The 27480-nt window shown below is 45.0% G+C and overlaps 1 protein-coding gene across 4 annotated transcripts in view; it reads left to right on the top strand.

Moving 5' to 3' along the window:
* KDM6A (lysine demethylase 6A) overlaps positions 1 to 27480 on the top strand; it is a 179646-nt gene that overhangs the window by 55252 nt on the left and 96914 nt on the right. For all 4 annotated transcript variants that reach the window (XM_066618813.1, XM_066618809.1, XM_066618811.1 and 1 more), the window contains exon 4: positions 10956 to 11005. In XM_066618813.1, coding sequence (XP_066474910.1) covers positions 10956 to 11005 — 50 coding nt within the window. The remainder of the gene's footprint in view (positions 1 to 10955; positions 11006 to 27480) is intronic.

Here is a 27480-nt window from a genome sequence, read left to right as displayed (position 1 = left end):
TCATTCCCCCCCCCCCCCCAAATTTTGGGGGAATAGTTACAGACAAGTATGAACTAATTTTGAGATTTTTTCCAAAATTTTAAAAATTTCCATTTTTGAGAACTGATTTTAATGTTTTAAATTGAATTTAAAAAAATTAAAAATTAAACCATTGTTGTACATTGTGAAGAGCTTTAAAGTGAGACCAAACCTAGTTCTGTATCTCAACTGGTGTCTGATTTACAGCTAGTTAAAGTATCACTAGAACACCTTTTTTTGATAAAATTTTGAAAGTTTACATAGCCATAAAATTCCACATAATGAATATAGGCCACTAAAAATTGGTATTTTTGCATTACGCCATAGGAGAAATAGGCACACCAAATTTCGTAAAAATGTAAGGAGGTCAGTCAGAAACAGTGTGATGATTTGGCTTGAAATGACCTGCATACAGTCCTCTTCCAGTATTATTTCTCCCCCATCCCGCGACCTATTACATTTGTTTACCTTGGTTACATTCCCCTGAGGTGATAAGGTGTGTTGCAGGTAGCTTATAGTAAGAGAAGCAGGCAGGCAGCCTACAAGGGAGACTAAGAGCTAACGGGAAGCAGGAACTTAATATTTACTTTTAGTGTCCCTTCTAGGTTACAGGTTCATCTTGCTATAAGCTTTTTGCTTAGGTGTGTGTTTAGGCAAGACGCATGATCACTTCAGGTGAATGTAAGCAACAAAATTAAGGTAATGTGTGAGTACAGTGGGCTGTGGGCTTCCCCCTTATTCGCGATGGGTGCCAGGAACATATTTCCATGGATACCCGGGGATGCCTGTACTGTGTACTTGACTGTTGCTCTTTCTGTAAAAGTTCATGTAATGTTTGTTTGGTTCATTTCATTGGAACTGTTAATTGAGCAGTTATTATTGAAAGAAAACTTGTTTACAAACAGAATCTCTTTGCATTCTGTTTGTAGCATCTATTATAATTTTGCTAGCAAAATGCCTGCCATGACAGGCAAAGTATATATGGAGGAAATATATCATGGACAGTTATAAATTGTATCAATCCAATTGATAGTGAATGAAGGAGCAAGTGTCTTGTCTTTTCCATTTGCTTTTTTCCACATACCTAATTCAGTAGGATCTGTTAAAAACTCACCTAGCCTTTATCTGTTTACCCCTATCCTGGATTCCTCTTCTTTGTATAATTAAAGTGTGACAGTATTGGAGAAAGGGAAAGAATGTTGGGAACTAGGTTATTAAGGCATACCTTGACTTTCACCACTTTTCTCTTCAACTGCTTTTAATTACAGGTCCAACCTTGTTATACACTGACTTTTTTATACACAGATTTGACTCAACACGAATGGGCACTGCAGATGAGAAGAAATGTGCTGATCCCTGGAGAAGGGGAAAAATACAGTATAGTATTGGCAGTCTTGAAAGACTATGGTATCGCGCTCTGAAAGGTGGTTCTGGCACAGCGTCTAGTGTGGCTGAAAAGGCCAATCCGGGAGTGACAATCCCTTCCACACCGGGAGCAAGTGCAGTCTGTCCCTGGTCTGTCTCCCTGGCTATGGGCCTTCCTTCTTTGCCTCTTAGCCTCAGACTGTTGGCAAAGTGTCTCTTCAAACTGGGAAAGGCCATGCTGCACAGCCTGCCTCCAAGCAGGCCGCTCAGAGGCCAGGGTTTCCCACTTGTTGAGGTCCACTCCTAAGGCCTTCAGATCCCTCTTGCAGATGTCCTTGTATCGCAGCTGTGGTCTACCTGTAGGGCGCTTTCCTTGCACGAGTTCTCCATAGAGGAGATCCTTTGGGATCCGGCCATCATCCATTCTCACGACATGACCAAGCCAACGCAGGCGTCTCTATTTCAGCAGTGAATACATGCTAGGGATTCCAGCACGTTCCAGGACTGTGTTGTTTGGAACTTTGTCCTGCCAGGTGATGCCGAGGATGCGTCGGAGGCAGCGCATGTGGAAAGCGCTCAGTTTCCTCTCCTGTTGTGAGCGAAGAGTCCATGACTCGCTGCAGTACAGAAGTGTACTCAGGACGTAAGCTCTGTAGACCTGGATCTTGGTATGTTCCGTCAGCTTCTTGTTGGACCAGACTCTCTTTGTGAGTCTGGAAAACGTGGTAGCTGCTTTACCGATGCGCTTGTTTAGCTCAGTATCGAGAGAATGAGTGTCGGAGATCGTTGAGCCAAGGTACACAAAGTCATGGACAACCTCCAGTTCATGCTCAGAGATTGTAATGCAGGGAGGTGAGTCCACATCCTGAACCATGACCTGTGTTTTCTTCAGGCTGATTGTCAGTCCAAAATCTTGGCAGGCCTTGCTAAAACGATCCATGAGCTGCTGGAGATCTTTGGCAGAGTGGGTAGTGACAGCTGCATCGTCGGCAAAGAGGAAGTCATGCAGACATTTCAGCTGGACTTTGGATTTTGCTCTCAGTCTGGAGAGGTTGAAGAGCTTTCCGTCTGATCTGGTCCGGAGATAGATACCTTCTGTTGCAGTTCCAAAGGCCTGCTTCAGCAGGACAGCGAAGAAAATCCCAAACAAGGTTGGTGCAAGAACACAGCCCTGCTTCACTCCGCTTCGGATGTCAAAAGGGTCTGATGTGGAGCCATCGAAGACAACAGTGCCCTTCATGTCCTTGTGGAAAGATCTGATGATGCTGAGGAGCCTGGGTGGACATCCAATCTTGGGGAGAATCTTGAAGAGGCCGTCTCTGCTGACCAGGTCGAAAGCCTTTGTGAGATCTATGAAGGCTATAAAGAGTGGCTGTCGTTGTTCCCTGCATTTCTCCTGCAGTTGTCTAAGGGAGAATACCATATCAGTGGTGGACCTGTTGGCTCGGAATCCACACTGTGATTCTGGATAGACGCTCTCTGCAAGTACCTGGAGCCTCTTTAGTACAACTCGGGCAAACAGCTTTCCTACAACGCTAAGGAGAGAGATGCCGCGGTAGTTGTTGCAGTCACCCCTGTCACCTTTGTTCTTGTACAGCGTGATGATGTTTGCATCCCTCATGTCTTGAGGTACTCCACCTTCTCTCCAGCAGAGACAGAGGATTTCATGCAGCTCAGTGACGATGATCTCTTTCAGCATTTTAGGACTTCAGCAGGGATGCTGTCTTTTCCAGGTGCCTTGCCAAAGGCAAGGGAGTCCAGGGCCACGTGAAGTTCTTCTAGGGTTGGTTCACTGTCAAGCTCTTCCAGCACAGGCAGGCACTCAATGTTGTTCAGTGCTTCTTCGGTGACTACATTTTCTCTGGAATATAGCTCAGAGTAGTGCTGCACCCAGCGTTCCATCTGCTGCGCCCGATCCTGGATGACCTCGCCTGTGGCAGACTTCAGAGGGGCAATTTTCTTCTGTGTTGGACCTAGGGCCTGCTTGATACCATCATACATCCCCTTGATGTTGCCCGTGTCAGCTGCTATCTGTATCTCGGAACAGAGCTGGATCCAGTAGTCGTTAGCACATCTCCTGGCAGTCTGTTGGACTTTGCTGCGAGCAGTTCGGAGGACCTGCAGGTTGCGCTCACTGGGACAGGCCTTGTATGCTGCTTGAGCGCTCCTCTTTTCCTCAATGACTGGTGTCAACTCCTCAGAGTGGGCTTCAAACCAGTCTGCCGCCTTGTTGGTCTTCTTGCCGAATATGGACAAGGCGGTGTTGTAAACGGTATTCTTGAAATGTTCCCATCTGTTGGATGCGTTTGCGTCGGCCGGGCCTGGAAGAGATTCCTCAAGCGCTTGTGCAAATTCCTCCACTTTTCTCTGATCCCGGGTCTTGCTGGTATCAATGCGAGGTCTTCCTTCCTTTTTCGTGTGATACAGTCGCTTTGTTTGCAGTTTCACTCTGCTGCACACCAGGGAGTGGTCAGTGTCGCAGGCAGCACCATGATAACTGCGTGTGATCTTGATGCTGGGAAGGCTGGAGCGTCTGGTGAGGATCAGGTCGAGCTGGTGTCAGTGCTTTGATCTTGGATGTCTCCAAGAGACTCTGTGTTGGGGCTTTGTGTTGAAGAACGTGTTGCTGACACAGAGACCGTGATGACAGCAAAACTCTAGCAGGCGTTGGCCATTTTCGTTCATCCTCCCAGTGCCAAACTGACCTAAGCAAGTGGGCCATGAACTGTTATCAGCACCAACTCTAGCATTGAAATCGCCGAGGATGAACAATGGCTCTTTTACAGGGATTTTCTTGACAGTGGTGGCCAGGTCATCATAGAATTTGTCTTTGGCTTCTGCTGGAGACGACAGAGTCGGTGCATAAGCACTGATGAGAGTGACAGGTCCTGCTGATGACTGGAGCTGCAGGGACAAAATTCTTTCACTTCCCACAGTAGGTGGGATGATGGATTTCAGCAGGGTATTTCTGACCGCAAAGCCAATGCCATGTTCCCTGGTTTCATTTGGTGGTTTTCCCTGCCAGAAAAATGAGAAATTTCTCTCCTTGACAGATCCGGAATCTGGCAGCCTAGTCTCTTGAAGGGCGACGATGTCCATCTGCAGTCTGCTCAGCTCCATGTCGATGACAGCTGTTTTGCGTGCGTCGTCTATTTCTTGCAGGTCATCAGAGAAGCCAGGTGTCATTGTCCTAACGTTCCAGGTGCCCAGCTTTAGGGCAGTAGTTTTCTGTTTTCTGTTGCATGGTGCAGAGTTGTCGATCCGCTTGTCGGTTTTCACCCTAAACCCCACGCACCCCATGAGGTTAACGGACCGTGGCGAGGCAACACCTTACTGGCTGGGGACTGCCCAGCTTAAGGCGGGCGGTAGCTGCCCAATGAGATGCAATGATCTCTCCCACCGTCGGAAGCAGCCCCTGGCGTCATGCTCTACGCCAATCGAGCAAAGACTTATAACCGGTAAACTGCTGCTTCCCGTGTTGTGCCGACGCCGTATGGCGAAGTTGGAGTGTCCTTTCCAGTGCGCGAAGCCTGGGTAAAGAAGGTATGGAGGATAGGCTGTTACCCATGCAGCAAATCCCCCCTCTCCACGTCGCTGGAATGGTCCAATGGAAAGGCAGAAGCCAATACGGTTGGTTCCAGCAGCGTCGCAGGAGTTGCCAGAACGTGACTGTGTTCAGCCATGAACTGCCTAAGGGACTCCGGCTCCTGATTTTGCCTCGAGGTTGACTCCTGAAGCCTTTTCCAGAACTGGATGTAGCCACAAGGCAGTGGAGGTTTGAGGTCAGAGTTTCCTTCTCTTAGATGAGCTGCCTTCCTAGGCTGACGAGTCCCATCTACCCGGATGGCAGGGCTACCACCCATGGATCAAAACTACAGGGATATTGATTTGGGCCAAGCCTGAGAAAGAATTTCCTAAGAGCGAGAGCTGCCTGGCATTGGAACAGCCTGCTCGCTCCTGCAGTTGTGGACTCTCCAGTGACATTCCTCCTCTCCTTTCCCTAGACGTCACTACTGCTCCAGCACAGGTCTGGCTTGGTGGCAAATCCACCAGGGGAAAAATACACCCCTTTAAAATGCTATTCTTACTGTTGTAGAGATTTTTATCTCAACATGATGAGAAGGGCCCTTTAAGTTAAAGGAAAACAGTCCTTTACATTAGAGAGAGGGCAGCCAGCTGACAATCCATCAATCATTCACTCACCAAGGGACCCCCTCCCTTCTCCCTGAACACCTGAAAGAAAGATAATCCTTTCTAAGCACCTGGAGAGAGACTGATTGTTGGATTGTCCCCTTAATGAATCTATCTTAACATCACAAAAGTCAGCAAGTCTGTTTTTAAACCACTGGAGCAAAGGCACTTTGGTTTTTAAATTGCTTTGCTGTAGTGTGATTTTTGCCATTGGTGTGAGTTCTGGGTACAGAACCCAAGGGAATAATGAGGCTCAACCTGTATAACCATATTTCAGATTTTGTCCACATGTTTTCCTCTTTCATGTGTTTTCATCCAACCTTCCACAACATTTATGTTTTTCTTTTATTTCTGTTTGTTTAGATTTTGCATGCGTTTGCATCTGTTATAGTTATTTACGTTATTTATGTAATGTTACTACATTATCTGTTTAGCTGTCTGGAATGCTCACCTGTGTTAGACTAGGTTGGCATGATAGTTATTGACCAAGCAAGTATTTTCAGATATTCAGTGAAACTGAGATTGCCTTGTGTGGTTGGCAGCTTACCTCTCATTTCACTTATTAGCAAGAGCAGAGCAGCTGCAGCAGATGATCGCAAGCTTAATGGCATTTGCAAAACCTCCCCTAGTGGTTGCCTAAAGGTTTTAAGAGATTAATAGTGGATGCGCATTGAGGGCAACAAGGCTTACTAAGTTGTACTAAAATATGGATGCTAGTATGTTTGTACTTGGTTTTTGAAAAACTTATTGATGCTTTTCACTGGTGTAGTGAAAGTATTGTCACAAATAGAGTTGCATCACATGGGCAGAAGTTTTCAGGAAATAAAATGAGTTGGGTTGGTTGAGGATAACAGTATAGAAATCCATTTTTATAATTGGCATAATCTTGTTGATGGTTAAAGTATGCTCTTGAGTAGTCAGATGTTCAACCTACATTTCACTCAGTCTTTCTCTTCTATATGTATTATTGAGATTGAACAGAATGCTTTTCTCCCCCTTAGCTGTGCTCTTTCCCTTTCCACCTTCATGCTACCATCTGCCATTGTTTATCTTCTGAATCATCCAGCTGCACAAGCTTGACCTCTAGTTTTTTTATGATGCAAGACTTGTCTGCCTTCCCTTCCCCAACTAAGTGTGTCTTGCATGTCTCCAGGTTCTCTCCTTCCCTGATGAATGACTATTAAACCAATTTGTCTGTAGTGTGAATATGTCCTTAATATAGTACCCTGCATAATATGAGCAACAGCATCAACCGTTTGCTTAATTCCAGAGACAATTCTTGTTTTGGCTTTTCAGTTTTATGCTTTAAAAGGTTCCATGATACCATGCTTCCATGCAGTTTTATAATACTTAGATGGAACTGGATATAGTGGTGTGCCTTAATTTAAAATTTACTTTTTCATTACCAAAAAAAAAAGTATCTGGATTCTCCCTTATTTTTTTTACAATTTCTTAATCTAAGAAACAGTGTTCTGTGTGCATCCTAGAACTGAAAAGCCTGTGCTACAATGAGCATAACACTTGGAAAGCATTCTCACCTAGTTTCTCACCCTAGCTTAATAAACCCGATTAACACCATAGTTAAGTAATTACTACCCTTGTGTGTATTTAATACTGTGTCACTTGGCTAGTAAGAATAAATTTCAGCTTATATCTTTATTTTTTATTTTACTTTAAAAAAGTTAACATAAAAACTAGAATACACTTTGTACAATATTACGGATAAGAGGTGAAGTAACAGTAAAAATTGACATAAGTAAAATGTATGGATTTAGTCTAGTTGCAGCCCCTTGCAGACCACTTTATATGATCCACTCCCAAGATTGATGGATATGAAGGTTATCTTAGGACTCTGAAGAATTTTTCTACTGTCAGGTCACTGACTCATCTGAAGCCTTTGTCTCTGACTGGAATGAAAAGATGCCAGCAGTTATGATTCCAATAGCTACTGAGTGACCTCTGCCTTGTTGCTGAGCTAGTGTGGCTTCCTGGTTTTCTGAGGAACTGTGGAGTTGCAGGCAATGAAATGGTATGGCAGGTACCTTGAGCAACAGTGGCAGAAAACTCATGGTGAGTGTTCAAACACAGTTTACAGCTTGTATTAGTCATAAGAACATAAGAACAGCCCCACTGGATCAGGCCATAGGCCCATCTAGTCCAGCTTCCTGTATCTCACAGCGGCCCACCAAATGCCCCAGGGAGCACACCAGATAACAAGAGACCTCATTCTGGTGCCCTCCCTTGCATCTGGCATTCTGATATAACCCATATCTAAAATCTAAAGTCTATTCTGATGTCAGCAAAGAATGCTTTTTCTGCCACTGTTGCTTCTGTTGAGAGCCATCCAGTGGAGCTTTTCTCGTTTGTTTGGAGTTTTTTCCACCTGACTTCCCAGTAGAGTGAGGAGAACAGTTCAGCTGCTCACTGTAACCAGTTTGTTAGGCGGTTCACAGTTCTCATTCATCATGACTTGGACTCTGCATTGACAGTGTCTGTCAATGACCCTATGGCAGTGGTATTCAAACTGGGGCATCGTGATGCCCCAGCCTGAGGGTCCTGGTTTCTTTCCTCTTAAGGGGTGGGGGCAGGCCGGAGGCAGCTCAGTGGGACTGCAGGGGCTTGGGTACACTTGCCCAAGCCTCCTGCAGCTGCCTGGGGCTGCGGGGAGCCCTGCGCAACCTTTAGCAGGGCTCCCCAGGTCAGGGAAAGTGAGTGGGGCGATCACTTCCAGTGGGGCTAAACCGGAAGTGGAGCGCGATCGTTCTACTTTCCCTTCTGACAGGGCTGCAGGTACTGGGATACATCCTCCAGTTCCTGCAGCAGCTGTCCCTGGGTGCAGGGAACCATGCGCGAGCGCCTGCAGGGCTCCCCAGGTCAGGGAAAGTGAGAGTGGCGAGATCAAGCTCTGCTTCCAGTTTTGCTGAGACAGAGCACAATCTCTCTACTCTCACTTTCCCTAACCTGGGGAGCCCTGCAGGCCCTGGGGATTGTGTCGCTCTTCCGCCTGTCCCTGCTGCCTTCCCCCCCACCCCTTCAAAGACTTATTGCGGATTTCAAACTCCCTGAGAGTTTGAAAACCGCTGCCCTATGGCATCTCTTGGTCCTATTGTTTTGTATTCTTTTCAGCTTGTACAGGATCTTTTGGCATATGAGGCTCTTTGCATGCTTGCTTTAACCCTTGCCTGGTTTGGCTTATTTGATCTGCTTGTGGAGGCTGCTGATTTGGATAGGAAGGGTGATGAACTCTTCTCAGAGAATGTAGAGTGTTGCCAGCAGACTGTGTTCTGCCCTTTCCTAAGAAACCCTCTTAGAATCTCACTGTATTGGATAATTATCAACCATTCTCCATCAAGTAGCTGGTGGTTCCTTTTTGATTCTGGATGAAGTGAATTATGTGGACAGCATTCAGTCTGACTTCAGAATGAGATGGTCTTTGTCATACTAGTAGATTATCTGTGCCAGGGACTAGACAAGAATATGTCTGGCTCTCTCAGTAGTTTTCAGCACTATTGACCATGATGTCTTTGTAGGTCAGTTGGCTGGACTGGGACTTAGAGGCACTGTTTCATGGTAGTTCTGGTTCTTTCTGACTGATAGATCTCAGAAGATGTTGCTGGGAGACGTCTATTTAGCACCCTAATCTTTGATATGTGGGATGCCACTGAGTTCATTTCTGTCACCCATGCTGTTTAATGTGTGCATGAAACCTCTGGGGGAGAACATTTGGAGTTTTGGAATTTGTGTCACCAATATGCAGGTGACATCAAGCTCTATCTGTCTGTGTCTCAGGGAGGGTATTGAAATCCTGTGGAACTGCCAGGTGGGGTTTGGGAACTGGATTTGAGGGTCACCAAACTGTAGTAAAATCCAGACAAACTGGAGGCCCTTCTAGTTCAGGGAGTTATGACTTGGGTGTTGGATTGTCAGCTTTACTGAAGGGGGTTGCACTCTCTCTGTAGGAGGTGGTTTGCAGCTTGGGTGTCCTTCTGGATTCTCCACTGCTCCTGGAGCCTCCTGTTGATGGTGGTGACTGGGAACCTTTGCCAGGCTGAATCTAGTGTTCCAACTGTGTCTGTATTTGAATTGGTCAGACATGAGCTTGGTGGCCATCCTTTGGTGACAGCATGTCTTGAATACTGTAATGCACTCTGTGTGGGTCTGTGCTTGAAGACTGTCTAGAAGCTGCATTTAGTGCAGAATGTGGAGACCCATGTGGTCTCGGGAGTTCAGTGATCAAGTCTGTCAGGCAGCTGCTCCTATGACTGTACTGGTTGCTGATTTGTTTCCAAGAACAATTCAAAGTGCTGATTTTGACCTTTAAAACCTTTTATGCCTCCGGACCAGGGTATCTGAGGAACCTCTGTATGAGCATCCCATGCCCTGAAGTCATCTGAGAGGCCCTCTTTAGAATGCAGTCCCTAACTGATGCTCAGTTGGTGATGACAAGGGGTAGAACCTTCCCTGTAGTGGCCAATATTGTGGGGCTGTCTCCTAGTCAAATTGAGAACTATGTTCTCTTTGATGGCTTTCTGGCAGAGGCAAAAAACTTTGCTTTTTTTGCTTGGCATTTTCACCTTAGTTTTGGTTTGGATGCTGCTGGGTTTTCTGTTCTTCAGAAGCTTTTATTATTGCTGCTGCTTTGTTTTTTTCTATCATATGTTGTCTTCTGTTTTTTATTTCCTTAGTCTTTTTATCTCTTTTGTATTTTGTTGTATTTAAATGAACCTTGTTAAGTTTTTCTGGGTGTTCAGTTTGGAGGGGGAACAATGGGTTTAAAGAAATTGCTTGCACCCATATGTTAAGCAGTGTATCGCTAATTGTTTTGTTTGTGTGATTTGTGACAGATTTGTGTGACTAGTTTTTTGGTAATGGAATCACTATTGCCTGTGTTGAACTGGATTGAAGCTGCACATTACAACTCAACAGATGTGAAAGAATGTTTTATTACACGGAATCTGTGCAGAAACTGTTACTCTTCATATGTGCTTTTGCTTCTATTCTTCATATATAAAGTTTTACTCAAAGAAGAATTTAATTTGGTACATCATGACCATAGCATGATAATTATTTTTAAAAAATAAGGCTATGATTTGTGTGAAACTGAGGTACCCATTGAGTTGGAGATAGAAGGTGGTCCCTCTTTAACCCCTCTTTAAGGGGCTCAGAGCCATCCCTGTCTCCCACGTTGTCCTCTCTTCCCTTCTTCCTGAGAATGAGCTAACTGTGGTTAAAACAGTTAGCTAGTGTAGATATGCTGGTGGGTAGGGAATTGCTTTTGTGAACAAGGGTTGGAGACAGAAGAGGAGGAGGAGTTAGCACTATGTTCGAACAAGGTAAATAACTATTAAAATATTTCTAAAAACATTTTTTTTCCATTCCAGCATTATCTGCATACCAGAGGTACTACAGTTTACAATCTGACTACTGGAAGGTCTGTATAGATTTCAGCTTCATATAATATTGTCTCATCTGGTGTGCTAATTTTTATGTCGTGGAATGTGTATTTTAAAGACACCGCATATGAAACATTTAGTTTTAATGATGGTCCACCCTGGTGCTTTCCAAAGCTTAAACTTGTAAGCTATTGTTGCATAGGTAATGGTAGATTTCCTGTTCCTGTAGATTTCAGATCTGAATGAACATAGTGAGCAAGCATTGCTGTCAATTTTTCATGAGCATGGTGTTGTTTGCACTCTCACATACTACCCTGAACAGTGCTAACTTACCTTTCTTTTTGTAGATTTTGGTATTGTATTCAGGGGGAGTGTTTCTTTCTCACATACCCACTACAGATGTTACTTTTGGCTTGTTTCCATGATTAACAAATAAATAGGAGAGAAGCATGCAGTACTGGCCCGTCTATGACGTCAACTGAGGCAGTCACTTCAGGCAGCAGATGAGTGGTGAAAGCACTCACTTCTACCTGCTTGCTTGCCTCCACAGTTGTTTCTCTTCCTTCCCCCCCCCCCCACTTCCTGGACTGGAAAAAGAAGAGGGAAATAGAGCAGAAATGTGGAGGAGATGAAAGTTGTCGGCTAGAGCAGCAGTCTCCAAACCTCTCTGGGATTTTAGCTTCAGGCACAGTGGTGGTGAGGCCATATCATTCTGCTCTGTAGCCACCATTCATTGCACCTGATCTTCACAGACCCTCACGCCAGGGAGCTGCTTCTGTTGCCTCAGAAGGTTCTCTCATTTCTCAGGGGAAGCAGCTCCCCTGGCATGAGGCTCTGTGAAGATTGGGTGCAGCGAATGGTGGCTGTGGGTAGAATGGGAAGTCATCACTGCTGCGCTGTCTTGGAGCTAAAATCTCAGGAGCTCCAGACTCCAGCTTGCGGACTGCAGTTTAGAGGCCATGGGCTAGAATGTCAGAAAAGCAGAAGTTGGCACGTTACCCAGCTAAAGGGGGGGGCAGGATTTGACATGCTGCCTAAGGCTCCAGGTGGTCTTGAACTGGCCCTTGGAGCATGTGCTTCCTCCCTCCTTTTTAGCCAATTTGTCTCTTTCCTTTCTCCACAACTGCCATTATATGGTTTGTTGATATAGTCTTGGTTAAGGCTAACTTGGTTAAGGCTATATGGTTTGTTGATATAACCTTGGTTAAGGCTAACTCTTAACCAGGAACTGAAACTGCTGCAACTTGAACTGTTCAGATTTATCTTCTGGTGTTGTCTATAGTACTTCACAAATCTTGCCAACGTAACCCATGTTAACTATACTTGTAGGGGTCTTCAAACTTTTTGGCATGAGGGCAGCATCATATATCTGACAAGGTGTTGTGGGCCAGAAAATAAATAATAAATCCATGGATAACCAATGTGCTGAGAGTTTGATTGAATACAATGTGGGTGGGGTGAAAGGAGGAGGGGAGCAGAGGGCAAAATTGACTTGCACAGGAAGAGGAGGAATGGATTTTAAAAAACCGTCATGCAACCTACAAGGCCCTGGAGTATTAATGGCCATAAGATAGAGCAGGTGAGTTCTTATAAATATCTGGGTGTAATGCTGCACTCCACTGGAACTAGAACCGCTCATCACGAATCTGTGGCTGCAGCTGGCCAGAAGTCTGCAAGTGCAATAACCAAGTTATTTCATGTTAAAGGTGGCCATTATATTCCGGCAGCAATTATATTATATCTTGCAAAGGTCTTTCCCCAACTTTTGTATGCAACAATTCTTGGTCCCTCCTCTTCTTCCTTTGTCTCACTTGAACATGTCCAATCCAAATTTTTAAGATCTATATTTCAAGTGTCTAGCTATGTGTCTAATGCAAGCTTACGTCTTGTTTCCGGCCTATTAAAGGTCGAGGCCAGGATTGCCTTAGCATCCATTTATTTGTGGCTCAATCTAAATTTTAGCACCCAAGCCCTAACATCTTTGATTTTAATTGATAATTTTCAATCTACCTGGCTCAAGGCAGTACACACGAAGCTGAGGCACTTGGGATTTTCACCAGAGGTTGTTCTGGCATTGGATTTGATTCAGGCAAGACTGACTATAAAACAAATTGAGGGACATCGAATGACAAGAAGATGTCAGCAGATCTCCAGATTTTCTTGCCTCTGATGACACAAGGTATATAGCTGCCCTGGCCACTTATCTTTCATTATTAGAGCTTCCTGGACAGCTTTCTTCCTAGCTAGGTGGAGAGCTCTTCCTTTGGCATTTGTTGAGGGCTGTTTCAGAAAGATCGTGTCCCTGTGGTTCAGGGGAGGTTGAGACACTTGATCATGTCATGTTCTGTTGCCCATTTTATCAGGGCATCCAAGATAAATTTATTATTCCCCTGAGCAGAAAATTCTTGGGCTTGTCACAAACAGAAATGGCCAAGAAACTTCTTTCAGGGGCGAATTCTCAGCTTTTAAGACCAACTGCAAGTTTTTGGGCTGCTGCTTACAAAACCAGGGAGGGCATTATTAATAATGAAAGGAAATTTTAATTGCTACTCCCTCTTATTTGATGACTGTTATATTGTATTTTAATGTTTGCATTTTAATGCTGAATGTATTTTCATGTTGAAATCTTAAATTCTGCCTGTTGTAGGGCGGTATTGTATGTTTGTTTTTGCTGGTCTTTGACCATAACAATAAATACCTCTCTCTCTCTCTCTCTCTCTGTTTTAGCTCTGTATGCATTTAGCATAGACATTAGCTTTGATTTTTGGGAGGTGGACTTAGACCTGGATGATCCAGGTTCAAATCCCCCCTCAGCCACAAAGCTTCCTGGGTGACCTTGGGCCAGTCACTTTCTCTCAGCCTCACCTACTTCACAGGGTTGTTGTGAGGACAAGAAAGAGGGGAGGAGCAGCTGTGTAAACCGCCCTGAGCTCTTTGGAGGAAGGGTGGTATAAAAATGTGATAAATAAATAAAAATAAATAAAATAAATCTCCCAGTATCAGTATATATCTCATTCAGCCACTAGAGATGATGAATGTAATGCATGAAATGGAATAATTTCTTTCCATTACATTGCATTATGTTCAGCACCTGTAGTGGCTGAATGTGGTATATACCCGGAAGTGCATCTTTGGAGCTATTTTAAGTTCCAAGAGGCTGGGGAACCCTGCAGGCCAGCTAAATTATCTGGAGGACTGGATGTGGCCTACAGGCTGGGGTTTGGAGACCCCTATTCTAGAGGCATGAAAGGTGCTTCCTTGTATCAGGATACCATACTGCTGCAGTATGTATAAGAATACCCAAAATATTTGGGCAGGACTAACCTATGTTTATTGTCTGAATAACGTCTGAGCAGAAGGACATAAAATTCTGCGCATTGATCTGATGCTTAAATAGACTTCAACTCTTCACTCCCCATAGTAAATTCAGATACCCCAATCTAAAAATTCCAAATGTGCATATAGAATTCTTCTGCCCACAGTGATTCTTGCATGATTCCCTCTAGTAAATAGAGGACTAGGAAGCCTGCGTGTGTTAAAATTCTGCATTGATGTTGCACTTATGGTTTCTGAAATGTAATAACAAACAAACCCTGTTTCAAGAAGAATGCTTTATTTTCTTTGGATTGCCTCATGACTAACAGATTATTGCAAGAAGGCTGTTAAAAAAGCAAGCAGTTCTGCTGGCAAAGTATGTGAACTTAAGTGGCAGGGTTGATATAGATTGTCTGATAATGGTAAAATTAGACATCAGTTTGAATGGGTTGAATCCAAAGAGTTGCTAGTACAGGTCCCATTAGGAGTTTCTTTTGGCAGATACAAGATGATACCACAGGAAAGGAGATGCTGGAAAAACCCTGTAGTGAGGAAAACTCCACTTGTGCATCCTTTATTAAATGCAATCCAGTAAAAATTTATCTAATGCTAAAAGCGTATGTGGCTGTAACAAAATGTTCAGCAAATCAGAGTGAGGGAAGTATTGTTCATATTCTGCCTTTCATAAAGGCGTAATTAGTTTAAACAGTACAAATGATCAGATTTGATTAATGTATGTAGAAGGCAAAACCATCCCAGGCCAGGTGTCATTGAACCTGAAAAAAATCTTAGTGATGTGTGAAAGAATGAAACTTTGCTTTCACAATGGGGCTTTCCCACCTCCAGCTGGTACTGAGTCGGGGCTCTTTCAGAATCTTATGGAATATGGTGGGGGGAATTGCAGCAGGAGAGTAAATGGGCAGGAATCAGGTGGGCCACTTCACGTGAGTAGAAGTGTCTTTCCATTTATGTTGGGCTCAGTTGTATAAAAGTCAACTTAATAAATTTATTTTGATTTACTCTAGTTATGATAATTAATTGATACAAGTCTAACAAGGTGCTACCATCAGGTATATATTTGCCTATTTGGTATTTTGATCTTGGGGTCATTATTGGATATTATTCATTAAACTTGGTGTGGGGAAGGGGAGGGTTTCCTGTTGATCCCACACCCTGATCCAGCTGACTCTGTCCCTTGACCTGTTAGATTAAGCTAAACTCCATTCATGGACCAAATATTTTAAAAATCTTAGTAACTCAAGCATCAAACAAGTGGCTGAAACTGATTACATACAGTGACTCTTACAAACCTCTTCTGATTTGCAGAGGAAACTTCTACTGGTCTGACTTTCCAGCTGTATGAATAAGACACAATGCTTGAAAGACTAGGTTCTTAACAATAGGAAAGAAGACTATTGTTACTTGGCAGAATGTATGCTCTCCAGTTGAAAAAAATCTCAGAGTAAACTGCACTTAGCTAGGTAGACTGCTTGTCCCAGACTGTTTGTCCCAAACAAAGCAGTTTCATGTGTTCAGTGAAGCTTTTAATCAGCCTATATTTGTGTGTCAAAGTGTTCGATCTTTAAGCATTTACCACTTTTTGTTAGAGTTAAAACCATATATTTTCTTTTTTAAACCCAGTTTCGGGTGTTCTGAAAGGCTTTTTAGAAGTTAATTTGGCATTGCTTTTACTATGTACTTTATGGCAAAACAACCTTTTTTTTTTGCATTCATTAAATAAAGGCAATTAAGCACCAGACGTAATGATGCCTGAAAGCAGAATATTGTGCACCATGTCAGCTTTTGTACAAGGCAAAGTAATTTTCTATTTCATTGATTCACAGCCTTTATTTTGAAGTAAAGTTTGAGCTGTGCATTAAGCCAATACCAGCATAATTTCCAATACAACTTAGTACGGAAATGGTGAGAAACTGAGGCTGCAATCCTAACCACACTTTCCTGAGAGCAAGCCCCATTGAACAAAATAGGACTTACTTCTGAGTAGACCTGGTTAGGATTGTGCCCCAAGTCTATGTGGTAACATTAAATTGGGCCATTTGCATGTCTGTCTGTCTTTGATTAATGGTTCCAGTTAATGGTTTAGTAATCACTTTCCTGATAGTGATAGGATTTTTTTTCCTAGTACTATATGCAAATATATTTTTTTTAAAACTTTTGGTGCCATAACATCCTGAATTCTTTATTTAAAAGTGTTCGAGTAAGAACTGAAAATGTGCCCAAATATATCGGGACCTGACAAATAGTATTAATTCACATTTTCCTTGTCCCAGTATGACTGGTTATGCTTGATGTGGTGTTGACTTTGTGATGTGATCTACCATTGTTGTGAATGAAACAATAATTTTAGTGTTGTATAGTACATAAAATAACAGTGCTGATTTTAGATATATGAAATTTCTTACATACCTGCTGAATAGACTCCAAGGGAAATATGCTTTTAATATTATTTATCACATTTTTATACTGCCCTTCCTCCAAAGAGCTCAGGATGCTGTACATGGCTGTTTCCCTCCTTTTTTCCTCACAACAACCCTGTGAGGTAGGTGAGGCAAAGAGAAAGTGACTGACCCAAGGTCACCCAGGACGCCTAGTGGCTGAGGGGGGTATTTGAACCTGGATCTTCCAGGTCTGAGTCCACCACCCAAACCGCTATACCACCCTGGCTCTCTATATTACATAAGCACTATATGATTTCAAAAGAAGAATTTGTGGCAGCTAATTTTTACCTGTTTGCAAAAATGGGAATAGGTTGTGTTGATGATGAGGTAAAGGATAGTTTTGATTTGGTTTTTTGTTAATTCCTGTGCTATTATGGTACTTGAGGATCAAGTAACATGTTACCTAAATGTTTGTGTTAAAATATCAGCAGTGGCTGCTTCTAAGGGGAAGCAACTTTGAGGTGTTTCTACAGCTCTGATAGAGTAAGCAGGAATGAACATTTCAGTCCTGGCAACTCAACTCAAGTTGTGAAAACACACATTTTCTGCAACGTGTGTCTACTCGAGTCATGGGTGTCTGTGACTTGCAGCTCGGGGACAGTGACTCAGAAAAGAGTCATGACTTGAATTTACTTGAGTGATGAATTTTTGTGTGTGTTTGTGATTTGGTTTTGTGTGTCTACTTGCTTTTTTCCTTTTTTTGCTGCTTCTGTGTTGCGACCTCATGGGGCGATCCAGAAGCTGGCATTCAAACTGATGTTGTGGAAGGGAGGGCAGGTTTGCTGCAGGAGGCAGGTGCTGGTGGGAGGGGAGGAGGGGGGAGGCTTAAGGTTATTTATTTGCGCAAGTCTGGGGGGAGGAACCGGAAGAAGGTAGGGACAGCCAGGAGGATATGGGGAGGGGGCTCTCTTGGCAATCTGTCTGGCCCCTCTGGACTTGCTGAGTTCAGATGCCTCCCTGTTGGTCTGTGGCATGCTGCTCAGCAGTCCTTCTAAAGACAGAATCAGGAGTCGTGATGTGAACGGGGGGTTGTCGCTGGTGTTCATATGAAACCAATCATTTTTCTGCACTGCTACACTTAGTCAAATAACAGCACTGCTTTTGTTTACATACATGAAATGAAAATGGTAGTTAAAGTGAAGGACTTCAACACATCGCTGACTGCAGATAGAATGGGAACATCAGGGGAGTGTTAAATGAAAACTTGGTCACACGCTCCCCACCAGCACCCCTGTTTTTTTCTGAGAAGTTGTGCCTTGACTTGTTTCTCATAATGTCTTGGACTCAAGTAAAAAATGACTTTAGAAGCAGCTCAGGCCAAGTTGCAATAGTCACCTGCAAGATGACTTGCAAGTTAAGTCAGGGGTTTGGTGACTTTGCAACTTCGGAGCAGTGATGCCAGCACATCCTTGGGAGTGAGTTGTAGCAGAGAAGCAGCGGGGAATGAGCTTGACTCTTTTCTCCTTTCTGCTTCACAATTCACGTATCTCCTCCCTCACCCCCATTTATGGAATTCTAGATGGTTTTCCTTTATAAGTTGTCCATTTTTATGTTGATATTCCATAGAACAGTGGTTCTCAAACTTTTCACACTGGGACCCACTGTTTAGAATGAAAATCTGTCAGGTCCCATCCAAAGTGATGTCTTGACTAGAAGTGACATCATCAAGCAGGAAAATTTGTAACAATACTAGGCTGCAATCCTACCTACACTTAAGCCCTGTTAACTATCATTGTTAAAAGCATATACATAGTAGCCTGTTAAAAGTACAGATCTGTAACATTTCCCCAAATGCAGTCATATACCATGGTAGCATAAAGTCTAATATATTAAAAAATAAAATATTGAAATTAATGGGGACCCACCTGAAATTGGCTCACGACCCACCTAGTGGGTCCCAACCCACAGTTTGAGAAACACTGATCTACGGCACACCAATTGCTAGATTATCTGTATCCTTTTCAATCTGGTTTCAGGCCGGGCTTTGGGACGGAAACTGCCTTGGTCGCCTTGGTGGATGACCTAAGCCGGGGACTGGACAGGGGGAGTGCGTCCCTGTTGGTCCTGCTGGACCTCTCAGCAGCTTTCGATACCATCGACCATGGTATCCTTCTGGGCCGATTGGCCGAGTTGGGAGTTGGAGGCACTGTTTTGCGGTGGTTCTGCTCCTACTTGGAGGATCGGTCCCAGATGGTGGTGCTGGGGGATGCCTGTTCAACACCCTGGCCCTCAAGGTGCGGGGTGCCACAGGGCTCAATTCTGTCCCCCATGCTATTTAACATCTACGTGAAACCACTGGGAGAGGTCATCAGAGGGTTTGGAGTGGGGTGCCATCAATATGCTGATACCCAGCTCTATTTCTCCTTTCCTCCAGACTCCAGGGTGGCGGTTGAGGGCCTGGAGCACTGTCTGGAGGCAGTGAGGATCTGGGTGGGGGCTAACAAGCGGAAATTAAATCCGGATAAGACAGAGGCTCTCCTGGTTCAGAAATCCTCGATGCAGGTGCTGGACTATCGGCTTGCGCTGAGTGGGGTTGCACTCCCCCTGAAGGAGCAGGTCTGCAGCTTGGGGGTCCACCTGGACTTGCAGCCTCTCCTGGATTCCCAGGTGGTGGCTGTGGCTGGGGGGGACCTTTGCTCAGCTTCGGCTGGTGCGCCAGCTGCGGCTGTACTTGGATCGTGCAGACCTGGCCACGGTGATCCATGCCACAGTGACATCGAGGTTAGATTATTGTAACGCGATCTATGTGGGGCTGCCCTTGAAGATGGTTTGGAAACTGCAACTAGTGCAGAATGCGGCGGCCCGTGTAGTTACTGGAGGCAGGTGGTTTGACTCTGTCAGTTCGCTTCTCCAGCGGCTGCATTGGCTGCCCATTCGTTTCCGGGCCCAATTCAACATGCTGGTTTCATGGAGATTCATGGGCGCCTCTCTGTCTGCTTAGGTGCTACATTATCACCTTCCATTGAGTTGTAAATTCCTTGCAGCTAGGAACTGCAAGCCACTTCTCTGTTAATGGTTTAGCTTGGTTCAGGCTTTACATGCTACCAGGCCTAAACGGTACATAATCATGACACGCTCCCTTTTTTGGAAGAGAGGCTCGGAGGTTCAATAACCCCAGCCACTCTTTGCGAACACACAGGTCAGGGTACTTCTTATAATGAGCTTACTCTACAGTCTCTTACTAAGCAATACATAGCAGGGTTTACTAATAGGGTAATAAGCAGTGCAAGTTATAAGACAGTTTGTATTAACAGCATCATACACAGTGAGGTTACATGGAGAGTACTTCACAGATTTCTTACTAATACAGTTATGTTACTATTCATGACTGGTGGGTTGTGGATTTCTACTATACTACATGCAAGACAAAGCTTCAGCAAGACATCCTAATTCGCATACAGCATAATGTGTCTCAGGAGGCAATAGTTTTCTACTTAGATACACAATTGGATGTAACATCTTTTCTTTAGATTCCTGTAAAAGAACAGGGTTTAGAAATCTTTAGTCTTTCTCTTGAGAGCAAATGCTTTTTTCCCCCTGTCCTTTCTTGTTGCTGAAACAAAAGGGGTTAAAACAAAAGATTGCTGATATTTTGCACTCTGTACATGCTCTGAGGCACAAAGATTAGGAGGGTTCCTCCTGCTTTTCTTTTCCTTAAGAAAAATGCACTTTTCCTTCTTGCATTGCATACATGAGAAACCTAGAAAGTTTTAAGGAAACATTATCATTCAAACTTCAGTTGCTGGCTACCACGGCAGGGGGTTACAATGGCCACTATGATCTATTGACTTTTAGCATCAAAGAAACAAAAATGTTATTGACCTTTTAATAGGTTTTAAAATGCATGGAACGCACTCATGGTTCAGTCCTTGCTCCAACACGATAATGTCTTCTTTGGGGTGCTGCAAAACTTCCTATTGTTCTTTTCTCCCGAATTCTAGGCTTGGAAGTTATATCTCCTGCTTTAACTTCTTGGCTGATGGAAGAGATGCCTGAAGGATGCTCTCTTCCTTTTGCTGCTTTAGAAGCCTTGGCAGGATTTCTGCCTGCTGGAGCTTCTCTATTATACTTTCCTTTGGCAGCAGCTTTCTGCCTGTCCAAAACATCACAAAAATCTTGTCCTAAAAGAACTGATGTGGGTGTGTTTGAATGTACAGCCACAATACGTGTACCTTTCCAACCTCTAAATTCTAACTGCACTTTTGCTTTAGGTACAGAAATCTCAGGACTCTCATAAGGCTTGATTATATATGTTTCTTCAGGCAAAAGCTGACATGCTGCCACTAAATTTCTATGAACTGAGGTCAGTCTGGCCCTAGAATCTATGTGTCCACGTATCTTTTTCCCATTGACAGTCAAATAAACTTGATGTTTGCTAGAAGGGGTCTCTGAGGGGCAAGAAATATGCATCATGGGGGCCGCTTGTTCTGAGGCCCAATTTATTGTCTTAGCAACTGGTAGAGAGTCTCTGTTGTTCTCTGAGATGGCCTCACTCTTCCCCCCTACCTTCTACAGCTCTTACAAGCACTTGGGAAATTCTTCTAACAGAGGGGTGGGCTGGCCCCTCCCTCTCTCCCCTCAGGGGATTGCTGAGCAGGCTGTTCAAGGCTGTTCTTTCCTTGTTCATTCTCGGGTTCCCCTTCTTCATGGGATTCACTAGGGTTCTCCCTTGGGGCATGGCTTGCCACCCGTTTTACCCTGGGCTTCAATGGGTTACTTACAGTCTTAAGGGCTGGAGTTTGCACAGCATTTCCATGGGTGTTTTGGGGACAGAATTTTCTCACATGACCAACCTTACCGCACTCATAGCAATGGAGATCCATGTTTGTTGAGGCTGCAGCATTACCTGGGAAGTTGTGGAAGTCAGCAGGCTTTTGTGGCTGCTCTTCTCTCCCCCCTTTCTTTGCTGGCTGTTGCTGAAAGTTTTTAGGCTGTCCATACGGTTGACTTCTGATGCTGGAACATTGATGCTGCCTTCGTGATGCATTTTCGTCTGCGATGTGCGTGGCTTGGAGGGCTGTGGCTGGCTGTCACTCTGCCACCCATTCTGACAATGTGGGTGGTAGATAGGAGAAAAAATGTTCTTTTGCCATCAACTCTCTCCACTGCTGCACAGTTTCTACTTCCGCGGTCTCAGCCCAGGTGGTCAAAGCTCTCTCTAGGCGTAGCTGGAAGTTTGTATACGTTTCATCTGTCTTCATTTCTGCGTAGCGAAATTTCTGCCTTGCCATTTGCTCATTTATGGCCAGGTTCTCCTTGACTAAGGACTTAAACAGTTTGTAATTGTGCCTTTGTTCTTTAGGCAGTCCTGCAAGTATGTGCGCTAGTTCTGTACCAACACATTGTGGGTGGAGCAAACGTAACCACAAAGTTTTAGGCACTTGTTCATCTTCACATGCCTGTTCAAACATAGCCAGGTAGGACATTGCATCCCCATCACGGACATACCTTGGAAACGTGTCTGTCCCATTGCTCTGTGAGATGCAGCCTTTGTCTTCTCCGGTTCTCCATTTGCATCTCTATAAGGCGTTGTTGCATGGCAAGAAGTTGAGTTCAGTCTCCGGCTATGGGCATTGCTGCTCCTGGGGAAGCTCCAGCAGCATTCCCATCCCCTGCTACTTGTGCTGGCGGTGGGGCAGTTTGTGCAGGAGTGGGTGAAGGAGGTTTCTGCACACCCGGCCACTCATCCTTTTGTCCTTTTGCAACAGTTTCTTGCCATAAGCCTTTGTCTGGCAACTCCCAAGAATCTTTATCACTTTCTGCATCACCTACATCTGCCCATTCCAACTCCTGTTGAAATTTGAGAGCGGACCTGCTGGCAGCTGTGCTTGGCATGTTATACCTCTACGAATTGCTCTGGTTCTCTGCACTCCATGACGCAGGTGCTTGGAACCTTTGGCGCTCTTCCTCCATGAGTTGAGCTCCGTACATCCCTGAGTAGGGTGCATCCCTAACCAGCCAAGTTAGAGAGGCTGTGAAGGGCAAGGAAGCTTCCTTCCGTAAATGGAAGTCTTGCCCTAATGAGGAGAATAAAAAGGAACATAAACTGTGGCAAAAGAAATGTAAGAAGGTGATATGGGAGGCCAAGCGAGACTATGAGGAACACATGGCCAGCAACATTAAGGGGAATAATAAAAGCTTCTTCAAATATGTTAGAAGCAGGAAACCCGCCAGAGAAGCGGTTGGCCCTCTGGATGGTGAGGGAGGGAAAGGGGAGATAAAAGGAGACTTAGAGATGGCAGAGAAATTAAATGAGTTCTTTGCATCTGTCTTCACGGCAGAAGACCTCGGGCAGATACCGCTGCCTGAACAGCCCCTCCTAACTGAGGAGTTAAGTCAGATAGAGGTTAAAAGAGAAGATGTTTCAGACCTCATTGATAAATTAAAGATCAATAAGTCACCGGGCCCTGATGGCATCCACCCAAGAGTTATTAAGGAATTGAAGAATGCAGTTGCAGATCTCTTGACTAAGGTATGCAACTTGTCCCTCAAAACGGCCATGGTGCCAGAAGATTGGAGGATAGCAAATGTCACGCCTATCTTTAAAAAGGGAAAGAGGGGGGACCCGGGAAACTATAGGCCGGTCAGCCTAACATCCATACCGGGTAAGATGGTGGAATGCCTCATCAAAGATAGGATCTCACAACACATAGACGAACAGGCCTTGCTGAGGGAGAGTCAGCATGGCTTCTGTAAGGGTAAGTCTTGCCTCACAAACCTTATAGAATTCTTTGAAAAGGTCAACAGGCATGTGGATGTGGGAGAACCCGTGGACATTATCTATCTGGACTTTCAGAAGGTGTTCGACAAGGTCCCTCACCAAAGGCTATTGAAAAAACTCCACAGTCAGGGAATTAGAGGACAGGTCCTCTCATGGATTGAGATCTGGTTGGAGGCCAGGAAGCAGAGAGTGGGTGTCAATGGGCAATTTTCACAATGGAGAGAGGTGAAAAGCGGTGTGCCCCAAGGATCTGTCCTGGGACCGGTGCTTTTCAACCTCTTCATAAATGACCTGGAGTCAGGGTTGAGCAGTGAAGTGGCTAAGTTTGCAGACGACACCAAACTTTTCCGAGTGGTGAAGACCAGAAGTGATTGTGAGGAGCCCCAGAAGGATCTCTCCAGACTGGCAGAATGGGCAGCAAAATGGCAGATGCGCTTCAATGTCAGTAAGTGTAAAGTCATGCACATTGGGGCAAAAAATCAAAACTTCACATATAGGCTGATGGGTTCTGAGCTGTCTGTGAAAGATCAGGAGAGAGATCTTGGGATGGTGGTGGACAGGTCGATGAAAGTGTCGACCCAGTGTGCGGTGGCAGTGAAGAAGGCCAATTCTATGCTTGGGATCATTAGGAAGGGTATTGAGAACAAAACAGCTAATATTATAATGCCGTTGTACAAATCGATGGTAAGGCCACACCAGACCAGTTCTGGTCACCACAACTCAAAAAGGACATAGTGGAAATGGAAAAGGTGCAAAAGAGAGCAACTAAGATGATTACGGGGCTGGGGCACCTTCCTTACGAGGAACGGCTACGGCATTTGGGCCTCTTCAGCCTAGAAAAGAGACGCCTGAGGGGGGACATGATTGAGACATACAAAATTATGCAGGGGATGGACAGAGTGGATAGGGAGATGCTCTTTATACTCTCACATAATACCAGAACCAGGGGATATCCACTAAAATTGAGTGTTGGGCGGGTTAGGACAGACAAAAGAAAATATTTAATTACTCAGCGTGTGGTCGGTCTGTGGAACTCCTTGCCACAGGATGTGGTGCTGGCGTCTAGCCTAGATGCCTTTAAAAGGGGATTGGACAAGTTTCTGGAGGAAAAATCCATTATGGGGTACAAGCCATGATGTGTATATGTGCAACCTCCTGATTTTAGAAATGGGTTATGTCAGAATGCCAGATGCAAGGGAGGGCACCAGGATGAGGTCTCTTGTTATCTGGTGTGCTCCCTGGGGCATTTGGTGGGCCGCTGTGAGATACAGGAAGCTGGACTAGATGGGCCTATGGCCTGATCCAGTGGGGCTGTTCTTATGTTCTTATTAGTATGCTCCCAGGTGCTTCTCATCTTCCATGGTCATCGGTGGTACAGACTCAGATCTGTAAGCCCCTTCCAACAGGCTTGGGGATTGGGAATCCAGTATGTTGACTGGCATCGGTCCCACAGCCCCTTCCACCTCTTCAATAGCATACAACTGATCTCTGTACATCATGTTGCTGTCTTCTAAGCTATGCTAGTTCTGCTTAATGTTGCTGAGGCAGAACAGCCCTTACTGCCAAAATGACAAACCACTGAAATCTTTGTAGAGGCTTGCCTCTGCCTTACATGTAACCATGTTTGGGAACAAAGTTCAGTCGCATCCCAGCGCTAGGCCACCATGTCGTACACTCCCAGTGTTTTGGGGTGCTCAGAGTTCTTGGTTCTTGAACCCTAGAGCCCTCAAGGACCCCTGTTCAGTAGTACTGCCACCACGCTGTATCGGCCAGTGTCTCAGTCCAGGGACACTGAGACCATCTAGGCTTAATTCTATCCCTTGCAGGCACTGAGCACTTTCATTAATTAAAGCCTCAGTCCTCAAGTTACTAGTCCTCAATGAGTGTTTGGCAGCTTGCTGAACCTTTGTCCCCAACAGACAATGAAACAACTTAGTAAAAGTATTTTTACTTTATTAAATACATAGGGTTACATAAAGTTACAAAAGGCAGCAAATGCTAGAGGCATAAAACTTCTATGAAACATATCAGCATTACAATAACAAAGCTAACTGGATATCTTTGTTATTCCCTACTCTCACCTGGGTCAGCTTTCCTTTGAAGATCTTTCCTCCAGGTTATCTGTGAGACCACATGGCCCTGGTGGACAGGTTCTCCCCTGCAGGATGTTGCACCCACAACCTTTTCCACCAAAAGATCAAGACACACCCCTTGGGCTTTGTTCTTATACTTCTCAGGCTAACTGGTCTGAGGTGACTCTGTACTCATTTAAACTGTCCAATCAGAGACCCTTGGGCCCAGAATCTTCCCGAAGTGGGGCTGGATGCTAGTCCTCTTAGTTCTTCCCCTCCCCACTGGAGATTCATGGGTGCCTCTCTGTCTGCTTAGGTCAGGGGTCAGCAACCTTAAACACACAAAGAGCCATTTGGACCCGTTTTCTGGAAAAAAGAAAACCTCGGGAGCCACAAAACCCTTTTGACATCTAAAATGAAGATAACACTGCATATACAGTTTGTGCTCCCCTCTTATAGGTCCCAGTTATATAATACACTCTCCTCTTGTAGGTCACAGTTATATAATACACTCCCCTCTTATAGGTCCCACTAAAAATCAGGTCCAGACCCACAGTTGGGAACGTGTGGCGGAGGCGGGGGCTCGCCCTCAGCGGCGGTGCGGGCTCTTTGGGCAGGAGCTGTTCCGCCAGCCCGTTCGCGCCCTCTCCTATGGGGCGCAGCTGCAGGATGCGTGGGAGCTGCGCTAGTGTGCTCAGGCTGGTGAGTGGCAGCTGCGTTGCGGGAGGGGTGAGCCCCTCCCCCTCAGACGGGTTGGCCCCGCACGGAGCCGCAGCAGAAGGCTGAAAGAGCCGCTTGCGGCTCCAGAATGGCAGGTCGCCGACCCCAGGCTTAGGTGCTACATTATCACCTTCCATTGAGTTGTAAAGTCCTTGCAGCTAGAAACTGCAAGCCAATTATCTGTTCCTGGTTTAGCTTGGTTCAGGCTTTACATGCTACCAGGCCTAAGCAGTACATATTCATGACATGCAGCAAGTACAGAAACTAAAGCACTGACACCCAGGAGAGGGAGGGGTGGGGGGAACTGGTGAGAATGGGCTGAATGTTTGTGATCTGAGGGATTGGAGGGATGGAAGACTCCTGTCTTATAGGTGTGCAGACAAGTCTGGTTTTGCTGGATCTGTAGGAGGCTTCAGGGTACTTAGTTTGCAAGGTGCCATGAACACTGATGGGCATATTCAAAATATATCAATGCCATGCTCAACGTTAGCCGGAAGCAAGCACACCCTTCACACACACCACGTTACCAGAAGAATATTGAATTTTACAGGTGGAATGCTTGGTAGCAATGGTAGCATGGGACAGAGAATTGGGAAAAGCTTCTGTGCTGGAATATTTTCTCTTGTCATTTGAAGTTTATGAGTTCCTATGTGAGAACCTGGAAGTGATGTCACTTCCTGCTTGATGTCACTTCCTGATTGATGATACTTCTGGGCATGACATCACTTCCAGATTAATGTTTATGAGTTCCTAGGTGAGGACATCACTTCCGGTGGGTCCCAGACAGTTATCATGAAAAGTGGGTCCCGTTCTAAAATGCTCGAGAACCACTGCATTAAAAACAACAACAATAATCAAATAGAGCTGTAACTTCCAAACCATCTTTAAGGGCAGCCCCATGTAGAGCGCATTGCAATTGTCTAATCTTGATGTCGCCACGACATGGACCACCATGGCCAGATCTGACTGAGGCAGGTACGGCCGCAGCTGGTGCACCAACTGAAGCTGGGCGAAGGCACTCCTGGCCACAGCTGACACATGGGCATCCAGAAGCAGCTGAGTTCAGGATAACCCCAAGCTGCGAGCCTGCTCTTTCAGGGGGAGTGCAACTCCATTCAAAGCAGGGCGATAGTCCAGCACCTGCTTCGTGGATTTCTGCACCAGGAGGACCTCTGTCTTGTCCGAATTTAATTTCAGCTTGTTCACCCTTATCCAGATCCCAACTG

This window comes from Tiliqua scincoides, chromosome 3 (genome assembly GCF_035046505.1).
Source record: "Tiliqua scincoides isolate rTilSci1 chromosome 3, rTilSci1.hap2, whole genome shotgun sequence".
Classification (NCBI taxonomy): Eukaryota; Metazoa; Chordata; class Lepidosauria; order Squamata; family Scincidae; genus Tiliqua; species Tiliqua scincoides.
Note: the sequence above shows the minus strand (reverse complement) of the source record. Positions and strands in the feature narration are given on the sequence as shown.